The sequence below is a fragment of the Lacerta agilis genome, chromosome 1 (assembly GCF_009819535.1).
Source record: "Lacerta agilis isolate rLacAgi1 chromosome 1, rLacAgi1.pri, whole genome shotgun sequence".
NCBI lineage: Eukaryota > Metazoa > Chordata > Lepidosauria > Squamata > Lacertidae > Lacerta > Lacerta agilis.
The window spans coordinates 42,653,738-42,680,626 of record NC_046312.1 but is presented as its reverse complement, the minus strand read 5'-3'; the positions used below and the strand labels follow the sequence as shown (position 1 = coordinate 42,680,626).

The window sequence follows — 26,889 nt, the reverse complement described above, 5'->3', positions numbered from 1 at the left end:
TACATGCTCCAGGAGATCCCAACCGATAAGCACCGCAGTGGGGATTTCCTCTGAAATGGCCACTTGCCACTTTCCACTCCAGTCATGTAACTTAATGTTTACCTCAGCCATTTGGAGTCTAACTGGCTCCTTGGCGATTCCTTTTAATTCTATAGTTTTTCCTGGAATTATTCTCTCGGGATTGATTATCTCAGGATGAACAATCGTGATTTGGGATCCGGTATCTTTTAACCCTAGATATTTTTTGTTTTCAATCCAAATATTTTCTCCTGACCTTCTCAAGAGCAAATCATTCTGTTTAATCAAGTAACAGTGTATTACTGAGGCCTCAGGAATCTCCTCTGTCTCAGGCCTAGCTAAAGCTTCGGTTTCCGTGGCAACCTGCTTAGCCTCACCCTGCCCTACTGAGTGGATACAATAAGAGTGTTTTTGAGTGTTTGTGCTCCCAGATTTAACTTGTTCACCAGTCTTACATTCAAAGCTTCTGTGGCCCAGTTTGTTGCACGACCAGCACCTCATATCTCTTCCCCCAGTATAATTAGATTTATTTTCTTTTACCTCAGAGGTATGGGTGTTAGTTTGGCCCACGTCACTTGGGCTTTTTGACTGTGGTATGTTTCCCTTTTTCATTGCCGGAGAAGAGCTTCCTTTAGCATATTGAAATTGGTTTCTGGGGTTCCCCCACAATTTCCCGCCAAATTTTGGACTATCAAATCCATGGTCCCTAATTTCGTTAATTTGGTCAGCTATGGTTGCTGCCTCCTGAATGGTTTTAGGACTTCTTTCCTTTACAAGATATTTCAGCTCCCCAGTTATGGTGGCATAAAATTGCTCCAACGCAATGACCTCTCTGATTTTTTGAATTGAATCCGCACCCTCCTGCTCTAACCATTTTTTGAGGTAATTCGTAATTTTTGCCCCCAACTGAGCATACGTTTCTTCTCTCAACTTTGTCACACTCCTGAATTTTTTTCTTAGTTGTTCTGAGGTAATTCCAAACCTCGTATAAATTAATTGTTTAAACATCTCAAAATCTGTTGACTGTTCTTCTGTCATTTGGGCGTATATTTCTGCCAGTACCCCACTAATTCTAGCCCTTAAGATCACCATTTTCTCCTCATCCTTCACTTGGAAATCTTTACAGGCTCTCTCAAATGATATCAGAAAAGCCTCTGGGCTATCTTTCTCCTTGAACTCAGGGAATCGCTTTAAATCTACCTTCCCTGTTGTTTGACTACTGGCGTTATTACTATTGTTTTGATTCTCCATTGCTGCTAATTCTAGTTTCTTCATTTCCAACTGAAATTGCATTCTTTCGCTCTCACTTTCCCTCTCAGCTCGAATTCTTTCGCTCTCACTTTCCCTCTCAGCTCGAATTCTTTCTTTTTCTAATTCTAATTTATATTGTTGTTCTAGTTTCCACTTTTCTAATACTATAGAAACTTGTGGCTCTCTCGCCTCAGGTAAAATATTAGTGGCATCTTCTAAGCTCTGCTCTTCCCTCAGAGGATTCCCATTTTCCTCCCCTTCAGAGCTATCTTGAACTGGTTCCCTCACAGGGTTCTTTGTCTTTTTAGGTGGCATATTGTGTGATTGAGGATTGACAGTTAAATTAACAAAATAAGAGAAATCTCCTCTCAGCACTGTTCCCCCTGGCTAGGTTTCTCCAGACTCGGGTCTCAAAGTTCTGCTATGGGTCTTCTCTCTACCCGTTAAGCTTACTTCCTCGGACCCCAAGTCAAAACCCCCTGCCAGAACAGATTTGTGAGCTCTCTTTTCTCCTTTTGTTATCTTAGCCTTGCAGCGTCCTTGGGTACCCACAACTACACCCCCGGGCTAGGTTATCACTTCACAGATTTACCCTTCCCCTTCCAGGTGTATTGTTTAACCCCAGCTGCTTCTGCCAATTTTGTGGTGAACAGGTACAATGATCTCAATATCCCTCCATGGGCTTATTGATGTCTCCTGCTGGCGTGTTGATCTTATCCCGTCGCTGCCGCCAGTTTTGTGGCGATCACACAGGGTCCCCGGTCGTTTGACGGACTATTGATCCCTGTGCCACCACGCGCTTCGCTGCCACCAACCAGGATCCCCTCCCTGGTAATAACTTTCACAGTCAGGGTGCAATTTTAAACAAAATAATAAGTGTTTATTTAAAAACTTCAACAACTTAAGATAATGGTTACAACCCTGCCTACGCTCACCACTATACCTCACCACCAACCCTCACAATCAACCACCACCCACCAACCAACTCCCTCGATCAACTGCTCTTCATCAACTCCCTCGCTCTCTAACTCTGACTCCTTCAGCTGCCCCTAGCTCCTCCCCCCTCTGTTTATTGGTTAGCCTAGGGCCAGCCACTTAACCCCTTACTTACTCCTTTTCCTATATGTATACCCTAGGAAGGGCAAACGCCACAACTTCCGGCGAGGAGAAATGGCAGGCGCCACGGCAGCGGGCAGCGAGCCAGCCAGAGCCAGCCAGAGCCAACTGCGCTACAAGGGAGGCTTTGGGCTGCTGACTGCCACTGCCACCGCCACTGCCAAAGGGAAACAGGGGACATCCGGCGGTACAGATCTCCTGCCCCCTCCCCCCTTTGTTTTGACTGATCGAGGGAGGCTTGGGAGTCACAGGCAGGTGGCCGTTGCCCAGTTTTTTTTTTTAAAAAAAAACTCTGCGTATTTACGGTATGTTTCACAGGGTGCGAAAGAAGGGCTTTGCACCTTTATACAATATGCATGTGTGCTTGGGCCCAGGGTCTTTTGCCTCACCATCCCCACTACTGACTCCCTGTTGCTACTCACCTTCAAAATAATAATAATAATAATAATAATAATGTGTCCCTGGATTCATTGCAAAAAATCTGGTAACCATAGTCTAGCAACATTTGGAGAACTGCAGGTTTCTCACCGCTGCTTTATGCAAAGGATGCCTCTATGTGAATCTTGCCTAGCTGTGAGTCTAAGCACGGCACTTCAAATTCTGAAGACGCTGGAATTAAACAATTGTAATCTCCATTCAAACCAACATTTTCAGCATGCAGGGCCTCATTGGTAGATCTTAAAAGCCTTGTGGGATCACACAGGGGAACACATTGCCTAAGGTAACTCGGGGATTCAACCATGTTGGGCTTTAAAGGTCCAATTCAGTCTCTTGTAGCGAGCCTGCAAATCACCTGATTTGTGTTCTTTGCAGACCTCAGAATGTTTACTGGGCATCTAAAGCATTGCTATAAATATCTGATAGATTGCATTTGCTTGATGTTTCACATGTTGTTCATGCATACCATAAATTGAGGAAGACATCATGTATGGTTTTGTGGGCTTATTTGTTCCTGGTGTACCAATCTGCACAGAGTTGGAAGCATGTTACTTTAAACTAAATATGGTATCAAGGCACCATTAAGTGTTGTGTGGGGAGGAGTGCTTTTGGATAAATTCAAGATTAAACTTCAAAGAAGGTTTAGTTTTAAGACCATTTGTTGGATTGTCTATATCATTTTGAAGTGGCTGGAAAATAAACCAAGCTGCTTCTCAAAAAACTGAGAACGACTTAGAATCTGAACTAGCTCAAATCAAATCCAAAGAATTTTTTTTTGGGGGGGGGTCATGCTGTCCACCTTTTAATTTTTATTTTTTTGAGGTGAACGTTATGAGCTCCTGAGTGTCATAATTCTGAGCTTCAGCATCTTACTTATGTGCTGTTTTATTTTATTATTTATGTTTTATAAGAATGACTAGTGTTTCCAGCTTCCCAAAAACCTTGGGAAAAGAACTTTAGGGGACTCTCTCTCTCTCTCTCTCTCTCTCTCTCTCTCTCTCTCTCTCTCTCCCCTCTCTCATAACTTTTCATTGGGTTTTTATGAAACCTCTTGACCTGACAAGATGTCACTCTATAGAGCCATGTTGGGTGGTATTGATGGGAGTTGTAGACCAAAACATCTGGAGGGCACTTAGTTAAAGTAATGCAAGCCTGTGTAGTGAGTGCAAATGATATCACTGCCTATTCCTCAGCAAAGTTACAACTGACACAAAGTGTTGTGTACATGTTATGTATGGCTGCTGGGAGACTGTAAACAGTGAGGTCAAAGGAAATTGAAATGCAGAAGGCATAGAAGGTGATGATTAAGTTATCAGCAGTGGAAATTCACAGTTAACAATTGCAATTCAACAAGAGGCTTGTTTAAAAATTCTTCTTCTTATTTTTCTCTTATTCTTAATCTAATTCTACAATGTTGTTGTTGTCATTTTTGCTGATGGTGATTGGCTGTGTTATCACCAACAACTGTTTTCTGGATGGCCACTGTTAGTAATGCAATTTATCACCATACTTCATTTTCCTCTGACCTCACTTTTTACACCCCTCCTCTCTAAACCATATGTCTCTCTCTGTGTATACACACCTGAAACTCAAGCTAACAGTTACTGTATCTGATTAACTGGGCTCTAGTTTACAAAAGGTAAGATCAAAATATTTCAGAGTACCACAAGACTCTGAGCTATATCCAATATTTCTTGTCCAGTAAAGCAAAAGTACTTGCACTAGCAGATGGGTGAGTTTTAATGTTGCACAACAGAGGGATTGAATGCAACACTTGCGCTAGCAGGAACTCATTCTGCCATGTTTCACATTCTCTTGCACAACAACATTTTGCCAGTGGCACAAGAATAGTGCAAAGTGACTTTAATTTAGTGCTACATTAGATAGAATCCTCCTTCTTGTTTTTACTGAAGAGACTAATGCAGTTACTGCTTTAGAAATGGAAGGACTTTGAAATGATTTCACAAGGCACGGTATATTGTGATTATAATAATTTACATTATAACAATATAAAGTGCAATGCAATCTCCTACACAGATGTTGCATGCTTCCTTTAAGCCTGTGTAAACATTATAGTTTACTTTGGCTCCAGTGTTCTCTCAAGGCCAATGTCTGAAGTCGTGTACAAATGATATTGGCCACAATCCATATCTATCCCATAGCTGCTTGAGAAATACTATGGCTTGATGTGCTTTCCCTTAAGCCAGCTTCCACCCAATTTGGCAACTTAAGTCACATTCATTTTGCATTTAAACTGCAGTTTGTACATTTGAGATAGCCATTGCCCATGTGCATTACTTTGACTGGAGCATGCCCAGTGCTCATGTGCAGACATGTAAGGACTTCTTTGTGGGTATGAATGGCCTAAATGGGTCATCATGGTCATCTTCATTTTACTTATTTGTTTTTTTGGTTTTTTTTTGCATATGCTGCTATCTTGCCAAGTTCAGTTATAAAGTAGTTTTTAGGGATTTAACTTTTAATAACGCTTCCTGTGTGATGCTTCCAATTTCTTTTGGACCTAATATGTGGTCAAGTAAATTTAAATAACTAAATAAATAAATGGTGATAAAAACACAACTGTAGCAGCATCCTGTCCACTGTAGACCATCCAATCCAGGACTCCAATGCCTCAAAATTAAAACACTTATTCCTTGCAAGTTCAATCCAATGTATTTCTGCCTGTTGTACCAGGTTGGGGGACTACTGATGAGAAGGCTCTCATTAGCCTCTTGAATAACCTCTTGAAACTGTCCTAATACCATTTTCTCTTTTTAAGGGAGGGGGCTTTAGTTTGTTCTCCCCCTCTCATTGCTTTGCCTTTTTAAAATACAAAATAGTACATGGAATAGTAAAATTCCATAAAAGAGAAGCTTTTATGGCATCACAGCAATGTGTAGAGTCTATTCAAGGGAGAAATCAGAGACTATTCATTATTATTCACAAGGGCAGGGCTTGGGAACCTGTGGTCTTCCAGATGTTGCTGGACAACAGGTCCCATCATTATTTATTATTACCTTTTTATTTATTAAATCTGTATACCGCCCTTCATCCGAAGATCTCAGGGCGGCTCACAGCATCATCCCTGAGCATTGATTGTGATAGCTGGGACTTGCCAGAGAAATCCACAAATTTGGTTTAGGTTTAAGGATTAAAACACAACAAACCCTTTCATATATGAAGCCGATTAGCCTGATTCAAAAAGGTAAAGCTGACTGCTAGCTGCTGGAACAAACTTTTTCAAATGTTCTGCTGATTCAGCAGAGCTTTCCCTTTCTCCCCACCTCAGTGTCCCGCCAAATCCCAAGAACCCCCAGAGCAGCACATGGGGAGAGGAGAGGGGATGCAGAGGTGGTGTGTTCCGTTTCGCAGGTTGAGGCAAAATGAGAGCAGGACACACACCCCTGCTGCCCCCCTGCGACCAGTGCCACACCTGTCTTACCTGCACGAAGTGCCCATGAAGCGCCAGCTTCCAATGAGAGTGCACAAGAGCACACCAAAATCTCCCGAGATCTCATGTGTTTTGTCACCTTAGTGTAACAGTGAATTTTACCTTCAGCTTTATGTATGATTAAAAAAAATATTTTTATTGTTTTCACATTTTGCATAACATCCATATTTTATAGCTTTTTTTTTTACAACTTCAATTTAACCTTCAGGCCTCCTCCCTTCCCTCCATGGGTTTCTAAAATAATTCCCAATTAACTGCATGTTATTAATATACCAATTCTTAATCAAATATGTAAAAAAAATCCTATAATAAACATTCACAATACAAGCTATTCACATTTCTGCCAACAATTTTAAGTGCTTACAATGGTCTTTTAAATAATTCAAATATTTACTCCATTATTTTTCAAATACTTGATCTCCTTGGTTTCTGATCTTTTCTGTCAGTCTTGCCATTTCTGCATAGTCCGTTAGCTTAGTTTGCCAATCTTCTTTTGATAGTAGTAGTTCTTGCTTCCATTTCTGGGCTAGCAATATTCTTGCTGCTGCTGTTGTATACATAAATAATTGCTTGTCTTTTCTCGGTAGCTCTTCTCCTATTATACCTAACAAAAAGGCTTCTGGTTTCTTAACAAATGTATATTTAAACATTTTCTTTAACTCATTATAGATCATTTCCCAGAACACCTTTACTTTATCACATACCCACCACATATGGAACAGAGTACTTTCCTTCTTTTTACATTTCCAGCAAACATTTGAATTAGTTTTTATTCATCTTTGCCAGTTTGCTTGTTGTTAAATACCAACGATACATGATTTTCATATAGTTTTCTTTCAACGCATAGCATGCAGTCAATTTATTTATTTTTATAAGAATTTATTGGGTTTTAACAATAAAAATACACAAAAAACAAATACAAACACTACATAAACTACACAAAATAGACACAAACAAAACAATTATTTACTTATCCTCATCTTCTTTATAATCCTAAACTTGGGACTTCCTCACATCCTCTCTTTTGCGTTCATTTCTAATCTTCTTTAGTAACTTTGTAACGTTATAAAATCTACTTTCTTACATCTAATCTTAATTTAACAATCATAATCAAAATATCTTAAATTTTAAATCTTATTTTTATCTAATAAAACATCAGGTTCCACATTTTAACTTCTTATATCCTCTCTTCACTTAACTTTGTTATGCTGTAACCTATATTTTTCTGATTCCAATTTCAGATATATAAAAAACATAACATCTTAACAAATACCTAAATATTTCTTCCATTCTCATAAACCGTTTTTATGGGAAGGAGTACCGTAGTCAGCCTTCATAATATCCCCATTAATTCCTACTTTACCCCACCCCCCTCCTGATCATCTTGACCCTTCCCATTACCTGCATGCAGTCAATTTAATATCTCCTTTAACTTTTTTCAGCTTTATGTTTGATTGGCTAAACTTGCACTGGTAGCGCCTCACCCTTCCCTCAAATTTCATATAAGTAATAGTCACCGGCAAACAGTGTAACAGAACATGACAGTCATGGCTGATTCACATGGCGATTTCCAAATGGATAGCTCTTCCCATCAGGTTGGACATGACGCCACAGGGTGTAGCGGCAGCAACACACGTACACGTTCAGTCAATGAAAGGTTTGATTTATTTCAGAAAAAAGCCACTTTTCTGGAGCTCCCTGCTCCCATGACTTATGGCTACTCTGATGATGACTCAGCTAAATCCTCAGCGTTGTTCCTCTTCCTCCAGAAACAACGTGTGAAAACTAATCTCCTCTGTCGCTTCTGTGACATCAATTTCCACTTTTCTTGCACCCCTCCTCTCCTGCGTTGCTGCATGCTGAGAGGTGTAAAAACTGGCTTGGACAAGCTATTGTCTGATAAGTCTTGTGTTTCTCTGGGCTGTGAACTCTCCCCGTACCTTCCTCTGTTCTTCCCATAACAATCCTCCTTTCGACCCCTGGGCTGCCGTCCAAGTCTGGCAGCTGCTGTTGCTCGCTTGTTGGCTCCAGCCTGACACAGGGTTTGAAATCCCACCATATCTTGCCTCACCCCAGTTTCCTAACAATTCCACCAGTGTGTTGTGAAGCACCACATTAATTCCAACATTGTGTTGTGAAGCACTGCACCACATTGATTATTGTGTGAGAAGTTCACCGAATTAAAATTCAAACCACAGAGGCAGAACAACATAATGAAATTGGGCAATTGAAGGAGGCGGAGAATTCCTTTGTGATTCATCCAGTAGAGACTTCTGAGCAAATCAGTCAGGCTCTGTGTGCTCGTGTTTCTTTGGTTTGTCTCCATTGTGTTTTAGCACGAGCCTGGGGAAATTTAGTTTGCCACAACAGATTACATTATCATTGCTTATTTATGTTATTATTTATTAATTTGCTATACCTCCTTTCATCTGAGGATCACAGGGTGGTTTACACTATAAAAACACAAAAATACCTAATATAATAACAAACAAAAACTATAACCCCTCCCCACAGTTTAAAAGGCCATAGATTTGGTAGTGAGAGGTCGCGATCAGTATAGGGTTTGATTGTTCATTTGTGGTTGGCTGTGGTGATCTTTGGTTTCCTGTGTGAGTGGGGTGGGTGGATGCCTTGGGTCAGGTCAGCCATATTGATTTGTATGCTGTTGGTAGATTTTTGTCATTGTCCCGCTGGGCTGTGTGTGCGATGAAGGGGGACCATACGGGGGTGAAGGTGTCTTCCTCTGTTTGTCCCCGTGCCAGTTTTAGGTTGCTGGTTAATTTTTCTAGTAGGGCTGTTTCCCATACTACTTGGTACCATTGGTCCATATTGACTCCTGATAGGTCTTTCCAGTGTCTGGTTATGATGTTTCTGGTTGCTGAGAGTAGATGGATTATGAGTTCCTTGTGTTGTAAGTGGGCATTATTTTCTTGGAAGATGCTTAGTAGAGAAAAACAAGCAAACAACAGAGAACCAACACAAGCGACGCTGATACCAACTCCTACACATATTAAGGAAAATAGAAACATCATCTCCCCACCCCGCCCTCCCACCCACCTCCTTCCCCCCCTCCCTAATGTCTCAACGACTAAAATTGATCTGTAAAAATGTTTTATGGAAAAATACGAGAGACGTTATATACACTTTGTAAACCAAGAAAATCTTCAATAAAAAAAGAAACTTGCACAAACATTCAAAAAAAAAAGGCCATAGATTTTTTTTAATTATCCAAAGGCCTAGAAGAGGAGGAATGTTTTTGCCTGGTGCCTAAAAATATGGCATGAAGGAGCTAGGTGAGCCTCCCTGGGGGAGCATTCCACATCAGGTAGTCACTACTGAAAAGACCCACCCTTGTTTTGCCACCCTCCAGACCTCTCATGGAGGAGGGACCTGAAGAAGGGCCTCAGATGATGATTGCAGGCTTTGGGTAAGTTCATATAGAGAGAGGTGGTCCTTGAGGTATTGTGGTCCTGAGCCATTTAAGGCTTTATAGGTCAAAACCAGCACTTGTAATTGGGCCTGGAAACTAATTGGGAGCCAGTGCAGTTGGGCCAGAATTGGTGTTATGTACTCAAACCTGGCTCACTGGAAGGACAGATCCTGAAGCTGAGGCTCCAATACTTTGGCCACCTCATGAGAAGGGAAGACTCCCTGGAAAAGACCCTGAAGTTGGGAAAGATTGAGGGCACAAGGAGAAGGGAACAACAGAGGATGAGATGGTTGGGCAGTGTTCTCGAAGCTACCAACATGAGTCTGACGAAACTGCGGGATGCAGTGGAAGGCAGGAGTTCCTGGCGTGCTCTGGTCCATGGGGGTCACGAAGAGTCAGACACGAGTAAATGACTAAACAACAACAAAGTTTCTGAACCATTCTCAGAGGCAACCCCATGTATAACACATTGCAGTAATTTCACCTAGAGGTTATCAGAGCATAGACAACAGAAGTTAGACCATGCCTGTTCAGGATAGGGGCGCAGCTGGGTCACCAGCCAAAGCTGATGGAAGGCACTCTGCACCACCAAGGCCACCTGACCCTAAAGCTACAGCAATGGCTCCAGAAGGACCCCCAAGCTGTGTACCTGTTACTTCAGAGGGTGTGTAACCCCAGCAAGAGCAGGCAATCTCACAGACATCCAGTCTAGAAAACCTCCAACTAACAGTGCCTCAGTCTGAATCGAGTGTCATTTTATTGGCTCTCAATCCAGTCCATTATGGAGGCAAGGCAACAGTCCAGCACATCCATTGCCACACCTGCAGATGTAAAGGATAAGTAGAGCTGTGTGTCACCAGCATATTGTTGACAACATACTACTCCAATTCCAAATGACCCCACACAGTGGTTTCATGTACAAGTTAAACAGCATAGGGAATAAAACCAAACCCCGAGGAACCCCACCATGAAGGATCAATGAGGCCAAAGAACACCCCCAAGCATCACCCTCTAGAAATAACCATCCAATTAGGACTGGAACCACCGCAAAGTGGTGCTGCCTACCTCCAATTCAGACAGCTGCTGCAGAAGGCTATCATGGTTGATGCTATGAAAAGCCATGGACATATTTACCCTGTCTCTCTCCCAACAAAGGTCTTCATGCAGGGTGAACAAAGCAGTTTCTGTGTCAAAACCGGGCCAAAACCCTTATTGAACCGGCTCTAGAAAATTGGTTTCCTCCAAGAGGGCCTGGATCTGGTCCACGAATGCTTCCTCAAGAACCTTGCCCAAGAAGGGGAGATTGGCAACTGGCCAGTAGTTAGGTTTTCCGAGCCCACGGAGGGTTTCTTATGGGGTGATTTTACCACTGCCTCCTTCAAGCAGGCAGGGGCCGTCCCTTCTCATAAGTTTTTTATGAGCCACAAGAAGCAAGTGTCCTGAGAGAAAGTGGTCACCCTGACCGATCCAAGCACCTTGTCCACATCCTTGAGCGTTACCAACTGAAACTCATCCAACACAAAGGAACTAGACTACTCTGAATACCCCTTGAGATTCATCAGCTGTAACAGCGGAGTCAATATCTCATTGGATGCAAACAATTTTATCCTCAAAATGTTTTGCAAGCAACTTACTGTTGGTTCTGCAACCTCCTTCAGGCCAGACTGGAAGAGGCCGCACACTACCTGGAAAAGCTGTAGTGGACGGCACAATGAGGATGTCATGGAGGCAGCGAAGTAAACCTTCTTTGCAGCCTTTACTGCCACTAGGTAGGCTCAATGATGAGCCCTCACCATTGGGAGTCCTCAACCCTGCCTCTGAGACCAGCTCTGGTAGCTCAGGCAGGGAGACTGCGAGGTGGGCAGTAAATCAGCAGACTGTCCTGATTGTCCAGTGCCAGAAACACACACACTCTAGATCCCCCCCACAACTGAACAGAGAATCTGGAGAAAGAGAGAGAATTTCAATGGACCACAGCAACTCCCCCTTCCTGACCCTCAGGTTTGCACTGATGCTACACCAAGTACCCAGATGGGCACAGCTTGGTGAAACCAACTGCACCATGGATAAGGGAGGTCTTATTCAGAGTTGACCTGGCATTCAACAACAGTCACAGGTGTGAGGGCTGTGACAGGACAACCAGAATCCCCCAGGCTGCAGGAGGGGCTGGCACAGGGCACAGTCACCAATTGCCTGTGCCATGTGCCCCTTACTCGACCTGTCCCCCCCATACTTCCCCCTACCCTGAACAACTGCAGTTGGAGCCCCCCTGCTCTTCCCAGCTCCTCTCTTCCCAGGTACATCTTCCCTCAAGAAAAAACAACACACACAGTTAAAACAATTGTAGCAGTGAAGCTGCACTGCCAGATGCACAGATATGACTTGTGCAGCAAGGAACAAGCTGTTTCGCTTGTTGCCACTGATAGACTTGTTTTACTTTTATTGCATCCAGGAGGCTGGAGTCACAGAGTCAGGGCTGTAGCAGTAACTGAGTCAGGAAGATTTCTGGAGCTGGAAGCCCAGTGAGCTCAGTGAGGAGCTATTAACCTTGCAAAAGCACAGAGGAGTCGGAGACTCATATATCCAGCTCCTTCTCTACCTGCTCTTATGCTGAGTCATTGTTTGCAGCAGGTCCTCCCTTCTCTACCTTCCCCAAGGGGGGGGGGGATCCCTACTTTGGGAAGTGATGCAGTGGGCTCACTATTAAAGAGGAGAGGTCTCATAAGGACTCTCCCTGGCTAGAAATGACACTCAGAGCAATGTTTCCTGCCTGGGGTTGTGAGGCTTGACTCTAATAAATTTCTGCTTATTCATTTCTCTAACTCTTTAACACTTTTTTCCAAAATATGCAATATAAACAGGGTAGGTGTTTTGTTAAGGACTGCACTGCGTCACCGAGAAATCATCAAATTGCAGAAGCAAAACTTTCCCCTATTTTATGCTACTGCATATCAATCATTTCCCATCCTGTTTGTATATATGCATGTTAATGGGCACCCTCAAATACCCATGTCCATTCATTTATTGTTGCTTTTTTATATCAGCAGAGAGAAGAAACTCCTTTCAGACTCCTCACAATAAGAATACTGAGAGCCAGGAATATCCAGAAGGCAGATATTTGTGAGTATCTCTGTTGCTGCCAAATATTCCATCCTTCTAGAGCTGGGTGGGCAGATTTCAGACTTGCAGATCTACTTGGTTTTTGTTTTTGTCAACCAGAGCCAGGTACAAAATAGTAGCTCAGCTGGGCAGCCATAAGCTGTGTACACATTACCAGCTTAAAATGTAATGAGGCCATTCTTTTTCTCAGTCCAGATTGAAGCTGGTTTGGAGGGGAAATGCATCAAAATACATCACTGCATAAGAAATGCCAGGATAGATACAGGATATGTATGGATTGGGGCTAATGTTGTGTGCACCCTGCTTCCCAAATCAGCAGCGGGAGTTCACTGGATGCAGAGTAAACAAAAATGTGTCCCACTTAGCCAAATGCTAAGAGTTAAGGAACAGGATGCCTTTGTGCACATGATCAAACTGGGAATTTTGTGATTAGTAGCACAGTTGAGCTCTCAAGCCTTTTCGCAGAAAAATCCACTCCTGGAGAATTGAAGTTGTGGCAGAGACTGTCATAGCTTTAAGAAATATGGTTTATTCACATATTTACACCTTCAGTCTGCATGGAGGCAGTCCAGATCTTACAGCATGGTCATTTCAAGCAGGGCTTGAACAGGAGTCAAAAACATCTCTCCCAGCCAGCCAGCCTTCAGCCAGCCTGCCCAAGATGGATCTCTGTCTTTTTTCTCCCCCTTCTTCCCAGCATGCCTTGCTAAAGACACCCTTTTCTTGTCATCTCACCCTCAGTTACCCTGGCAATCTTCTGTCTGCCCAGGCCCAAGATTCCTCTTAGATGGGCTTACAACAACAACAGCAACAATTTATTTATATCCCTCCCATCTGGCTGGGTTTCCCCAGTGACTCTGGGTGGCTCCCAACAGATTAAAAACCTTTTGTCATGTTAATGCCTCTATCCCAAGGTGAGGCTGGGAAAGGAAGCTTAGCTTGTATTTTTCTACTGGCCTGCAATCTTTGCTTCAGTACTCCAGATAATGAAAATTCTACCATTTATTAATTTCTAGGTTTTTTTTGGGGGGGGGGGTCCCACCTTCAAAGTGTATAACACTATTGTTAGAGTTGCTACTGCTTTGGTGAATTGAGCATTCAGTCTTCATGCAATGTTTGCAAAGGGTTCCTTTATTTCTGGAGTGGGTCTATCGACAAGAGAAGCCTTGTCATGATCCCTCAGGAGGAACATGGGCTGAGTCAAGGTAGACCACCAGGGTCATTTGAAAGATACTTTCTACTTGACCTTACACAAGGGTAGCATGCTGCCCCCACTGCGACTTGCGTGGCAATGTCCCTCCCCTCCCCGTGAAGTAATGACACAGACACATTATGCAAATTTTAATGAGCGTAAAGGCCACAACTTTATTGGTTACGGATGTTGAGCGGTATTGGCTTAGGCATTGGACCCTATCAGCTATATCCGACCCCAACCCGTGTGTTGGGAACCAGTAAGGAACCCCAGTGATGAACATCTCCCAGAATTCCCTCTGTGATCACCGTAAGGGGTGTGCCTTAGGCCCTCAGCTCCCTGGGCTTCGGACAGGGCCACGCCCCCGGAAACCTTTACCGGAATACCCTTCAATTGAGGGGCAGTTGATGATGCTACCTCCCCTCCTCACTTCATATGGAAATTTTCAAAAGGGACTAAGACACGCCTCCCCAGGCCGACTGGATTGGTCGGCCTGTGGGAGGCGCGGGAATAATCTACCAATCGCGCAGGGGCTGGGTTCAGCCCCTACGTGCGTGATCGGGTTGTGACGCCTGCAAATCCACCTCCTGTTGATGTGGAAGTGGCCTTCCCTTACAAAGCTTGCACAGTGGCAGCTTCTCACCGAAATCTTATGAGATCCTGTGCATTCCATGAGGTCTCATGAAATTTGGTGAGATTTTGGCGAGATTCCACCAGAAGCTGCTACTGCCACTACTACCACCAATGAAAGGAGCAGTGAGTTGGAATTCAGTGAATAGGAAGGCCATGATGCTTCATCCCCCCCCCCCCAAAATCGGGATTTGCATTTGACAGCAAAGTGCTTCAGAACAAATCAAGCTGTTTTCTGAAGTACGGTTACCAGTATCTCTGTGACTTCCTTTCATTTTAGGCACCTGGGGCAGACAGATATGTTGTCGGACAGGCAGAACACTTCATAGCTATTAGGAACATGATACAGTACATGCCCCAGTGACTCCACCACACTTTGTTTCCTGCTTATACCTTCAAGTAATGACTTATTAACTGTAACAATGAGTCGATTGCCGCTCTGTGGCATTACAGAAACATGAAACACCTTAACATTGCTGTTTCATATATTGTTACATGGGGACTGCTGTTGTGTCATTTGGCAGCAACACAGGATCCAAAGGCAACATTTGATTTCCTAATCAAGGGAGAAGGAGAAGGTGATCTGATTTGACCAATGGTTTCACTATGTTCAAGTAGGAACACTGAGTTTCCATCCTCTAGTCCCACATTCCTGCTCCTCCTTGCTTCATGGGATAAAGCCTTCTATCCCCCAACCCACTTTTGGACTTCAATGGTCATGCTCACATGTCACAATGACCAAGCCCAGTTTTCTGCTTCACTGCGGTTCTTCTTGTGTGTCAGCAGCGTGCTGCTACTTGCTCCGTGATCATTCCCAATTTGCTGCTCACCAGGAATGAATGGGAGAAACAAATTAGGGAACCACAAATAAGCTTGGCTTCCTGTTTCCTCACATCTGAATGCCCCCCTTTCCCAATAAGTCAATTTGTTATTATCTTATGGCAGCCTTTCCCAGCCTGGTGCCCTCCAGTTCACTTAAGAAAGTTCATGGAAGGAAAGTTTCTCATCCCTTTCCTCCTTCCCACCATCAGCTTCTTGTGCTCCAGCCTGCATTGTTTATGAAGGCCCACAACCCACCAGAGGATTTTAGGGGCACAGCTGGCCATGGGGTAAGGGAGAGGGCAGGTGGAGGGAAGAGGATTATGTCCTTCTCTGAACTTTCTTAGGTTGTTTTTGGATCCAAGCTGATGAGCATTATTTGGGATGAAGGGTGGGGATTTTTTTTTTAATTAACACCCAAGGTATTACATATTCAAGAGTGTGACTCTTTTAAAGATTGCAGCCTCCAAGTGATTCATTATTGTTGACTTACATTGCTGCATGGCAATTAATTACCAGTCACTGGACACATACGAGGACAACACTCTGCAAAATGTCTTTTCGTGTACATTTAAAAATGCAAAGCCCTTAAATGCTGGCTAGTGATGACAAAATGGTATGCTTATTAGGAAAGAGGTGATGTAATAGGAAGCTACAATTATGTAAGAGAGAGACCTAAAGATTGAGACAAATGGTACAGGTGGATTCTTTCAAGCTCAAGCTCTTTATGAAGAGGTATTTTTAAACCTTTGGCAAAAAGTATATAATACAGATTGTATATAATATCTATATAGACAGTATATATTATACAGTGGTACCTCTGGTTACATACTTAATTCGTTCCGGAGGTCTGTTCTTAACCTGAAACTGTTCTTAACCTGAAGCACCACTTTAGCTAATGGGACCTCCTGCTGCCGCTGCACCGCCAGAGCACGATTTCTGTTCTTATCATGAAGCAAAGTTCTTAACCTGAAGCATTATTTCTGGGTTAGCGGAGTATGTAACCTGAAGCGTATGTAACCTGAGGTACCACTGTATACTGTATATAATAAGATTTAAGGACACTGGAATTTTGGCTAGTTTGGACATTATTGTTGCATGCCACCCCAATCTCTGTGTGGTGTGAGATTACCCAAGGTTTGGTTTCTTCAGAATAATGGACAGCGGCGACTGTGGTGTCTTTATGATATATGGTTTATTTACACATACATACAACCTGAACCTACGATGGAGGGGCTCACAGCCTTAACACCCCAGAAGGCCTTGATTTTCCCTGTCAGGTGTGCTTCTCAGCCAAAGGAATGCACAAGGCAGATAGTTAAATATCTATTGTCAATGATAACACAGTCACTTCTACAGCTCTGGATATCTACGCACACCAATCTAATGACTACAGTGGTGTAGCGTGGGGAGGTCACAAGGGCAGTTGTCTCAGGCTCAAAATTATTAGGGCCACAAAATTTCAACACCCAGTGCTGCCTCAATACAGCTGTGCACTTCTGATGCCGGGCTCTGTTGAAAGCGGCTTCTCTATGTGAACCAGGAGGTGGCCTTTCCAGACAATGGAATGACTCTTATTTTCTTATCTCTGTTGCTGTGATCTCCCGGGTGATGTGCATGCTGTTAGACAGTTGAATGTGCATGCTAACTTCTTCCATTTCACTCCCTCCTACCCTATCCTCTGCACAGCCCTGGACACTGGCAACCCACGCTATGCTACTGAACGGTTAGGCAGTTATTTCCAGGTCTGTGCTCTATGGAGCACTTCTGGAAACAGGGCCACTCCTCCCCACCAGTTTATGTACCTCTTTGTCGACGGGCTGTGTTGCGTGCAGCCTGCGATGGTGCCTGCATGGAAACTTCCTTTGCTCATCCCTTTTCAATTCCTTCCTGGTTCTGGGAGACAGTGGTGCAGGGGAGGGTGGGGAAGCACCCAGCCCCTCACTTGCCTGGTCTACCTCTTCCTCTTCTTCCTCTAGCTCTGAAGCTTGCCTCCTGCCTCTGATTCTTGCCTCCTGGCTGGTAGAGGTCCCCACCAAACACTGCCCCCCATCTCCTGAGTCAGACTCCAGCACCGCTTCCCTATTGCCCACACAGACCTACAATTCCCTAAGTGGTTTAACAGACAGTCCCTCCTCCCAGGAAACTGTACTGTTGCTCTCGTAGGGGAATATGGGTCTCTTAACAAACTCTACTGCCCATAATTCATTTTTTTTGGGGGGGGAACCATAACTGGTTAAAGTGGTATGATACTGCTATAAATTTATAAATGCAGACGAGGCTTCAGTAATGCTGTTTCAGCGTTGAAGGGCCCCTTATATAATTTATCATCTTATTCTACAGTTACTGAATCCGATTGCTACGTGTGTCTATCCTTGCCAACTGCTACAAGTGAAAAAGTCCGGACCATAACTGTTTCCAACAGTAAAAATCCAGTGTGGAATCAATCCTTTTGCTACAGGATTGACAGCCGTGTAAAGGTGAGACCATGTGCATTTTTTTCTATGTTGGTCATAAGTGTGGGCGATTCTAATTAGGTTCTACTAACAAATGAATCTTATATACTATTCCCAAACTCATTCTCTGAGTCTGGGACGACATCTGCATGCAAGAGGGAAGTGGCAGCGGGTTTGGAGGAACTCAAAGGGTTGCAGAAACCCCAAAATATATTTAGGGGGAAAACCTAAGTGTGTGTGTGGGGGGGGACAGGGAACCCCCACAAAACAGTGTAGTAAAGACTGATCATGCTCAACAGACATGGAATACCAATTGTCAGGTGGGGGGTTGAGAAAATTGAGGAAGAGGGGTAATGGAATGGAATATCCTGGAAGAAGGCAGAGCTGGCTAGCTGGAAGCCTGATCAGGAGCAGTCCACACTGCAACATCTCACAAGGGAACCAAATGGATTCCACCCTGAATGAGCAATGTTTAGTGACCCAAAGCATTAAAAATAATAATAATAATTTAAGCAGTATGCAGGCAAAATGTGGGTATTTATCTTTAGTAATTTCCCCCCACATTATATGAACCCCCAAAGTGTGCAACACTGCTGATTAAAATTAAGAATTTCATTTATTTTTTCAAGTTTACATTTATAAACGCTTTTAAACAAAACTAAAATAAGCTTACAGACTGTCTTACAATAGCAATCTTCACAAGGCAGTTTACAGAGTGAAATGAAAGCAAATGCATTGTTAAAACAATATAAAAGCACAGCTTAAAATTATATAAAACAATAGAAAAATAGCAATCTCCAAAATCTCTTTACCTGCTTCTTAAAAGAGAACAGCAAAGAACATGAGTGAATTTCCCCATGAGAATGAGTTGCCCCAGATAGAGATCAAATTTACCTCCCAAATGGATGACGTTTGGAGTTGACATCTTAAAACGCAGCTTATGGGGGAAGAGGCCTATAAGTTTTAGGAGTGAAGAACCAGAAGGATGGGCTGTTTTATTTACATATCCCTCATGGACCTAAAGAAACAGAACTTGCGTATGCTAGCCTGCTAGCTAGTTCATTTGTCATTTCTTTGAAACTCAAAATACAGTTTTCTAAAAAGAATTATTATCACAATGTGTTTCTATTACTAGAATATTCTGGAGCTAAAAGTCTGTGATGAAGATACATTCACCAAAGATGACCACCTTTTCACAGTTCTCTTTGATGTCGGTAAACTGCAAACTGGGCGAACTAGTCGTGTGAACTTCAACTTGAATCCAGCGGTGAGTAGTGAAGTTACACTGAGAAATATACAGTGAAACAACTGCATGCCTGTGACATATTGGCTCAGTTTGCATGGAGTACTAAGTCAAACCATTGCTTAAAGGATATTACTCTTGCTTTGCTCAGCTTCTAGTTCTGCTGTTGCTGTGAGCTAAGCCATAGTTTGGCTTAATAGTTCGTCAGTTACCTGAACATGGGCTCGTGGTTTATCTCCTCAAGACAAACCAAGGGATGTAGCCCTCTAACATGGTTTAGGTCTCTGCATTGTAGAAGCAGCAGGACTAGATGAGAGAGCAAAGCAGATGGATTTTCCTATCTGGGAGCCTGAATGCTCATGCATTCAGACTAAGTATGACTTAGCAGTACGTGTGAAGCAGCTCATTGCATTATTGGAGTTTACCCTGCATTAGATACTTGCTTTATTGCATTTCGGTTAATATGTGGATTTTTAAACAACATTTCTGGGCACACATGCTGATATGATGATGACCAAAAGTGTGAACATCTCAGCAATTTTGGCATGCAGAAACTGAGTTTTGTCAACATTTGGTCATTTGTGTGCATTTTTAAGAGTAAATCTATTTGCTGATTTTGTTGATAGCCAAATTATTGCTTAAATGCTTTTTCAAAATGAAGCTCTCTTCAAAGTTTAAATTACAATTGGGCTGAAAAGAACATAGAATTTTTTGCCTTTCAACCTTGAAAATCATGGAGCTTGTAAGTGGGGGGAAATGAAAATCCAATATATTCATGGTTGTCTAGTTAATTTATTTTTATTATTAAATATGGAACTATTAAATAAGTCACTAAAGCTAAATTGTATTAGAATCCTTTAGAGTATGATAAACAAAATAATATTGTGTTTCATATTGTTACAAACAAGAGATGTACTTGCTACTTCACTTCATTCCTTTTAGAATCAACTTTTGCAAGAACACATTTTCTGGACCTGAAGGAATAATTGAATTATGTTCAGATACACAAGTGTGACTTCCCAAATGTAAACTTACATTAGCTCAGTTCATACGTAAGGGAAAGCCATGGTCTACTGCTACATTTATACGTCTACTCAATCCCCCTCTCAACTTATTTTGTGTACCAGAGAAGATTGGAAGACATTGTTCCCAATTTAGAACTCAGTATTCCTTGTGACATCTGAACTCTGGAAACTGTGGATTGTTTAAACCATGGCTTGAAAACAGCCAAATCCTGGTTTAATTTCACTAACCATAATTTAAACAAATCAAAGTTCCCCCAAGTCTGAATGTCATGGGGAATACTGGGTTGTTTAAAATTGGAAATGGAAGCTTCCTGACTCCTCTTCATGGGCATGAAAGGAGAGAACTAGTGGGACTATTTTCAGGAAGGAACTAAGGTTGTAGCCTCCAAATAGTGTCTACATTGATATTAAAATACTGTGAACACTTAAAATGATACTTGTGATAATGAGGCATAATCATTACTTGACTCTACTTTCCACTCTGCAAGCTGGGAGAAGGGTAAAGTGCCAAAAATAAAATATTATCAATGGATATGTAGAAAAGGAGATTTTGTATAGGGAGGAGTAATTGTTTTTCCTATTTATTTATTTTTTAGACACAGGAAGAGTTGGAGGTAGAGTTCACATTACAGCCCATGTGAGTACAACTCTTAATGTTGCAAAGACTCTATGATTTATGTGCAGAATCACATCAGTGCGGCTATAAGAGGCAATTATAATTTAACTTGTGTGTTGGGTAGACTGTGGTGGTAATGGTCGATTAGCAGGGCTGCTGCAAACACATTTCTCAGGTGGCTTAGGAATCTGTATTTGTCGGTGAGTTTGCCTTGGTGAGAGAGATTGGCTGTGCTGAGATTGCACAATGAAACTGAAAAGAGGCTCATTTTTTATCATCAGCATTTCAGCTGAATTATGAGCATACAATAGGATACAAAAACAAAGCAAAGCAAAAAAAAAGTCTGGCCAATTCAAAATATGGCAGGTTTCAAAAATGCAAATTCAAAACCATTTCTTCCATGCTAATGAAATCTGGTGTAATGATGTGGTAGCACTTTGAGGGGAGGTGTGTGGGAGAAGCCCTATTGCACTTGTAGGAGCTTTGCACTGGCTTCCGTTAGTGCAATAGCTTAGTTGAGATTTTTATGTTTTATACTAAAATGCAGAGAATGTTATCCACTGAAAGAGTGGCTGTGAAACTATACATTGGTTCTGTGGTGGCCTCAATCTTTGGCCTTCTGTGTGTTTCAACCCTGTTTGGATTAGTATATTCTCTATCAGGTATCATCTTCAGGCAGAAAAACTGGCTGCATAGTGGTGTCTTATTTACTTATATCATTTTTATCCCAGAAATAGGTGAAACACATAAAACCTGAACCCATTTATACTCTGCTCATGTTTTACTCTTTGTGTCATAAAAATGCCTGGAAGGGAACTGGCCTGGAAATATTTTAAAATGTGTGTCTTTGTTTATTAAAAATGGCACTAACTTCAAATGACCTTAGGAGCTTTGGGAGATGAAGTGCATGCGTCTAAGAGATGCTCCAAATATGTTCAAATAATGTGGGAGAAGTGTGCAAGTGGAGTGCAGCAAACTATGTGTACCTCTCCTGGATCTGCTTCACTACCTACTGTATATGGGTTGGGAAGGTGTGAATCACTGACCACACTTGTACACCGTGCAGTGAATGAAGTAGTCAGGTGAGCAGCAAGTGCCAATAGTTTTCCATTTCCCCTTGCATGGAATAGCGATTCATCGTGTTTGAAGTTTGACGCTGGTCCATTCTGAAAGGACACGGGCATGTGATTTCAGATATTTCCTGACCATGTCTTTATACATGTTTTCAAAATGCAAGGGGCCCCAACCATTTTAGATGGGGAAGATAAATCAAGGAGGTGTCAGTGCGGGGCTCAGGTGGGGTGACACTGGCGCTTCACATCTCAGCAGCAGGAGTTTGAATGGCGTGGCAGCGACTGGTCAGGGGTGTGCTCATTTTGTCAGCTTGGCAGTGCAGCCTCAGGCAGACAGGGGCAGGGGGAGTTTGTTCTGCTGCCCTTGCTAATCTGCCACCGGAGACAAGTGTGGTTCATGAGTGCTAAACATCACTTGAAACATCTCATCATAGAATCATAGAGTTGGAAGGGATCACTAACTCTTAAGCTGGTGGTGTTATTTTAACTTTGGTTTAAGAATTTCTATTGGAACAAGTTTCAGTTTGTATCTGTATGCCATGCTATGTTTCTGGGTATTTCTATGTGTGGATTTGTAAAGGGAAACTTCTTGTTCCAAGTACAGCCAGTTCCATCTCTCTCTCTCTCTCTCTCTCTCTCTCTCTCTCTCTCTCTCTCTCCTTCTCCCTCTCCCCTCCCCCTCCCTCTCTCCCTCCCCCCCACTCTCCTATCACTACATACCTGGCATTGGAAATTACCTTTACATTTGGTATTATATGCCATCACAACCATAACAAAATCGATTGATTCAATATTTAACATTAATTTTTTATTTTACTTAACAAAATGCATATACCACTTGCTAGAACAAAATGCCTCCAAGGGCTTTACAAGACAGTACTAATAAGAAACAAACTTTAAATCAAGATACACAAAAATAAAATATAACAAATAAAATCAGTCATGTTAAAACATTTACGCCTACTAAAATCACATGTCAGCATGAAATGCCCGGGTAGAATTGCTGGTACAAAAAAATTAAAAATGGTGGAAGTTTGAATTTAACAACAGTTGTCAGTGTGTCTGTCTACATTACAGCATTGCAGCTGCTTTATGTTGGTACAAGACATCAGTATTTGCTGTGGGTATTACGTGGCCCATGAACAAAATTAATGATGGGTGAATTCTCTTCAGCTCAATTTGTATATTCCAACACATCTTATTTTTCTGGACCCAGTACCCATATGTGGAAATTGTGCTGCAGTTCTGATAACACCATTGGGAGTTTTCTCCTCCTCCCACACCTGTAAATTCCTGAATTCTGCCCCTTTCCCTTCACTGACCTTGCTGCAATGAGAGCAATGGCCATTCCATTCTGACACTGAAATGGTAGCAGCAGGGATTCAGTAGGGATGTCCAGGAGTCCTGGAAACCACAAGGCCCAAGGCACTTGGGTTTCTATTATGAGCTTGTTCAGCAGCATCTCAGACTCCTGATATCTCTACTGAGTAGTTATTGCTGTGGCACACATGTCCATAAGTTTACTGAGCCAGAGAAGAACTTTGGGGGACAAAGTGCTCAGTTCACAAGCTGAGTGCTTCAAGCTGGGGAGCATCGTGTTGTGAAGCAGGTATGTATGAACTTCATGCTTGAGCCAGATGCCATGATTCCTCTGACCACTTGGAGCAGCTGTACACAGGGGGTGGCGCTGTGGCGGTTCGTATCCCCGCAACGGAGTGAGCTCCCATTGCTCTGTCCCAGCTTCTGCCAACCTAGCATTTTGAAAGCATGCTTGTGCAAACAGATAAATAGGTACCGCTGCGACGGGAAGGTAAACGGTGTTTCCATGCGCTCTGGTTTCTTTCATGGTGTTCTGTTGCACCAGAAGCGGTTTAGTCATGCTGGCCATGTGACCCGGAAAGCTGTCTGTGGACAAACGCCGGCTCCCTCAGCCTGAAAGTGAGATGAGCACTGTAACCCCATAGTCGCCTTTGACTGGACGTAACCGTCCAGGGGTCCCTTACCTTTTTACACAGGGGTGAATCATGGAATGCTTTTGCCATCCTCCACTGAATCTCCACATGGAGGCCAGATCTGCCTAAAGGAGGCAACTGATGCCCCAGCAGGCAGGGATTGAGGAGGTAAGTTCTTCTTCTTCTTAAGGTACTCCATTGGTGTGCTTTTGTTTTCCTGTATTGCTTTGTCGTGTTTCACAAGTGGCAACATTTTTTTCCTCCTGTTTGTTCATAGGGTCCAAAGACAGCCCCGAGTTGCTGCTGCTGCTGCACGTACTGCTGCTTCTGCTCCTGTTCCTCGTGGTGGTGGTAATGAAGGAGGCCTTTTAGCGACGGGAACACGCTGGATCCGGTGGATTCGCAGTATCGATATCCCTAGGCCTCCTGGCTTCTAACAGAGCACAGGATTCAAGGTTAAAAAACTTTTTCTAGCTCTCGAAGAAGCAAATGGTGCTTCGCATTCCTATGAACTTCGCATTCCTAAAATTAATTTACTGTATAGGGCATGTCTATACACATAATACAAGGTGTCCTTTCCCCACTTTGGGGCATTTGACTGAAAGAAGAAGGATAAAGAGGATGTAACAAGGCATGGAAGACAGACTTCTCGCCTTGTATTATGTGAATATTGTGGTTCCCACCAGCTCTTCTGTGGCTTCTTCCTGCTGTGGATATGGATGAGGAAACCATGAAAGCCCTACTCATGGATCTGGGATCATAGGAGGGAGTTTGATTCCTAAAGATAGATCTTTGTGGACATGCTGCCTATGGGTGGTTAATTTAAATTTTCTCACTTTCTTTCCAACAGATTTGAAATTGAGCACGATTATGTATTCCTAGAACAGCAAGAAGCCTACGTGAAAACAACAAAGGAAAAAAGCTAAAGAAAAATGTAAATAAATGTATAAAATGTATAAGATATATAATAAAACATTGACTATGAAGAAAAATCAAACTTGTATGCTTTTTTTCTTTTTAGTAAAGAATTCGTCTATTTTTTTAAATATTTGTTTTAGTGCTGGCACTGTTTTTATAATTTATTTTATTGCGTTTTCAAATCACCCTCCCTCTAAGGAGTTCGGAATGGCTAACAAGTTTCTTCATGCTCCTCCACCCTATTGCACCCTCACAACACACCTGTGTGGTAGGTTAGGCTGTGAGAGCATAACTGGCCCAAGAGATCTAAACCTGAATTTTCTTTGTCCTGTTCTTTGTCCACTACACTGCACTGGTTTGTCCTCTACAATATTTACATTCTCACAGTGAGGTGAAGGTGAATTATTTTGTGAACCCATCCAAGTGTTTCTTGGGAGAAAAGACAGCCCTTTAGACCAAACTTCACACCAGCTTATGCATCCATTTCATTTTGGTAGATATTGACAGAGCTGAATCCTTATGGGATTGTTGTAATCAGAGATTAATGAATAGTTCTGGCATTTGGAGAGCCATGAAATAAAGAAGTATTCTGTAGGGCCCACTATAAATTTGCCTGGAGCATTTGGGGTAACTTTTTTGGGGTGGGGTGGCGGACATTTGTCAGAACAGTGCTTATAGGTTGATGTTCTGTCAAAAGGACTCTCCCTCTCCTTTATTCTTTTACACACTACATTGGAAGTATTGGGGTGTAATGAAGGGTGTAAATTTCATTTTGCCAGAACACATTATGAACCTCAATATTCTTTGTTTGAAATACTCCACCGGCTGCTCTTGCTTCCATTGGCTGAAGACAGTTGATTCATGGCTGAATATGAAACTCTAGATGCTATCTAGAAAGACATTTGACTACTTAAAAAGACAAAAAAATATACAGACCTGCCAACGTTAGAATGTTAGGACTTGGCCTACTAGCAGGCCCTGAAGCAAAAATTCTTGGAAAGTCTTCAGTTGCTACAAATAGGGATCCACAACAACAGCCTGTAACTCAGAGCATGCAGTAGGGCCAAGGTTAAATGCCTGACACTTCCAGGTAAGTGTGGGAGAGAGCCTTCCCTGGAGAGCTGTAGCCAGTCAGTTTTGATAATACTGAGTAAACTGGAGTAGGGGTCTCACTTGGTGTAAGGAAGCTTCCAATGTTTCTGTTGTAGTACATACTCCTCTGCTACTCAACCATTGCTACTGTGTCCTTCCTTCTAGCAAAATAAAATAAAAATTCCTTCCAGTAGCACCTTGGAGACCAACTAAGTTTGTTCTTGGTATGAGCTTTTGTGTGCATGCACACTTCTTCAGATACAAGATATCTTGTCCTTCTAGCAGAACAAGATAACCAGGTGGCAGCAAAAACGACAATTTTTTAAAGCAGGGGTGATTGGTATAAGATCTGTTATTTGATTATAGAAGTAAATCTCCAGAATGTATTTTGTATGGTTACGTTTTTACCTCTGTCTTCAGTCCATTGTATTTTATTTTATTGCTATGGCTAGTGACAGTCGCAAATAGATTCTTCTGATTCTCTGGCCATACCACTAGGCAGAGTGAGGCAATTGCTTAAGGTGACAAATGCTGGGGGCATTCCTCTTGAAGTAAGGGTATGCTGCCAGTCCAGTCACTTCTCTTCATGGAACTACATGTGTGTAGGAATGTGCCATCTTGTCTTCTGCTTCAGGCAGAAAACTGTCTTGGACTGGCCCTGCTCTCCCTGCCACCTAAGAACTGCTTGTAGCAATCCTCGGGGGCCACAGAAGTGGAGTACTTTTAGGAGGTGGGAAAGAGAAAGGGACATTTTCTCCTTCCCTACAACTCATGAAACCTCCTCATGCTGTGCTATAGGGCTCACAGTCAGGAGCAGCTCACGGCAGCCCTGTATTAGAAGGCAAGATGGTATAAACCACAGAGAACCAAAGGAGCCAGTTGGGACTGCCAGTGTCAGAGATGGAATGACTGGATATAAGATCAGCAGAGCAATTGAACACTGACATCAAGAGAGTTTCTAAGCTCCATTTGTGCTATGGGTGGTGGTGGTGGTGGGGGAGGACAGCACCTTTGGGGATCCGGGGGCTGAGAGCAAGTGGCACTGAAAG

At 42.7% G+C, this 26,889-nt stretch overlaps 1 protein-coding gene across 1 annotated transcript in view; it reads left to right on the top strand.

Moving 5' to 3' along the window:
* Window positions 1–26,889, top strand: part of LOC117045040 (cytosolic phospholipase A2 epsilon-like) — a 54,146-nt gene that overhangs the window by 8,417 nt on the left and 18,840 nt on the right. The window contains exons 3-6 of the mRNA XM_033145830.1: window positions 12,749–12,824; window positions 17,809–17,945; window positions 19,057–19,188; window positions 20,786–20,826. Coding sequence (XP_033001721.1) covers window positions 12,749–12,824; window positions 17,809–17,945; window positions 19,057–19,188; window positions 20,786–20,826 — 386 coding nt within the window. The remainder of the gene's footprint in view (window positions 1–12,748; window positions 12,825–17,808; window positions 17,946–19,056; window positions 19,189–20,785; window positions 20,827–26,889) is intronic.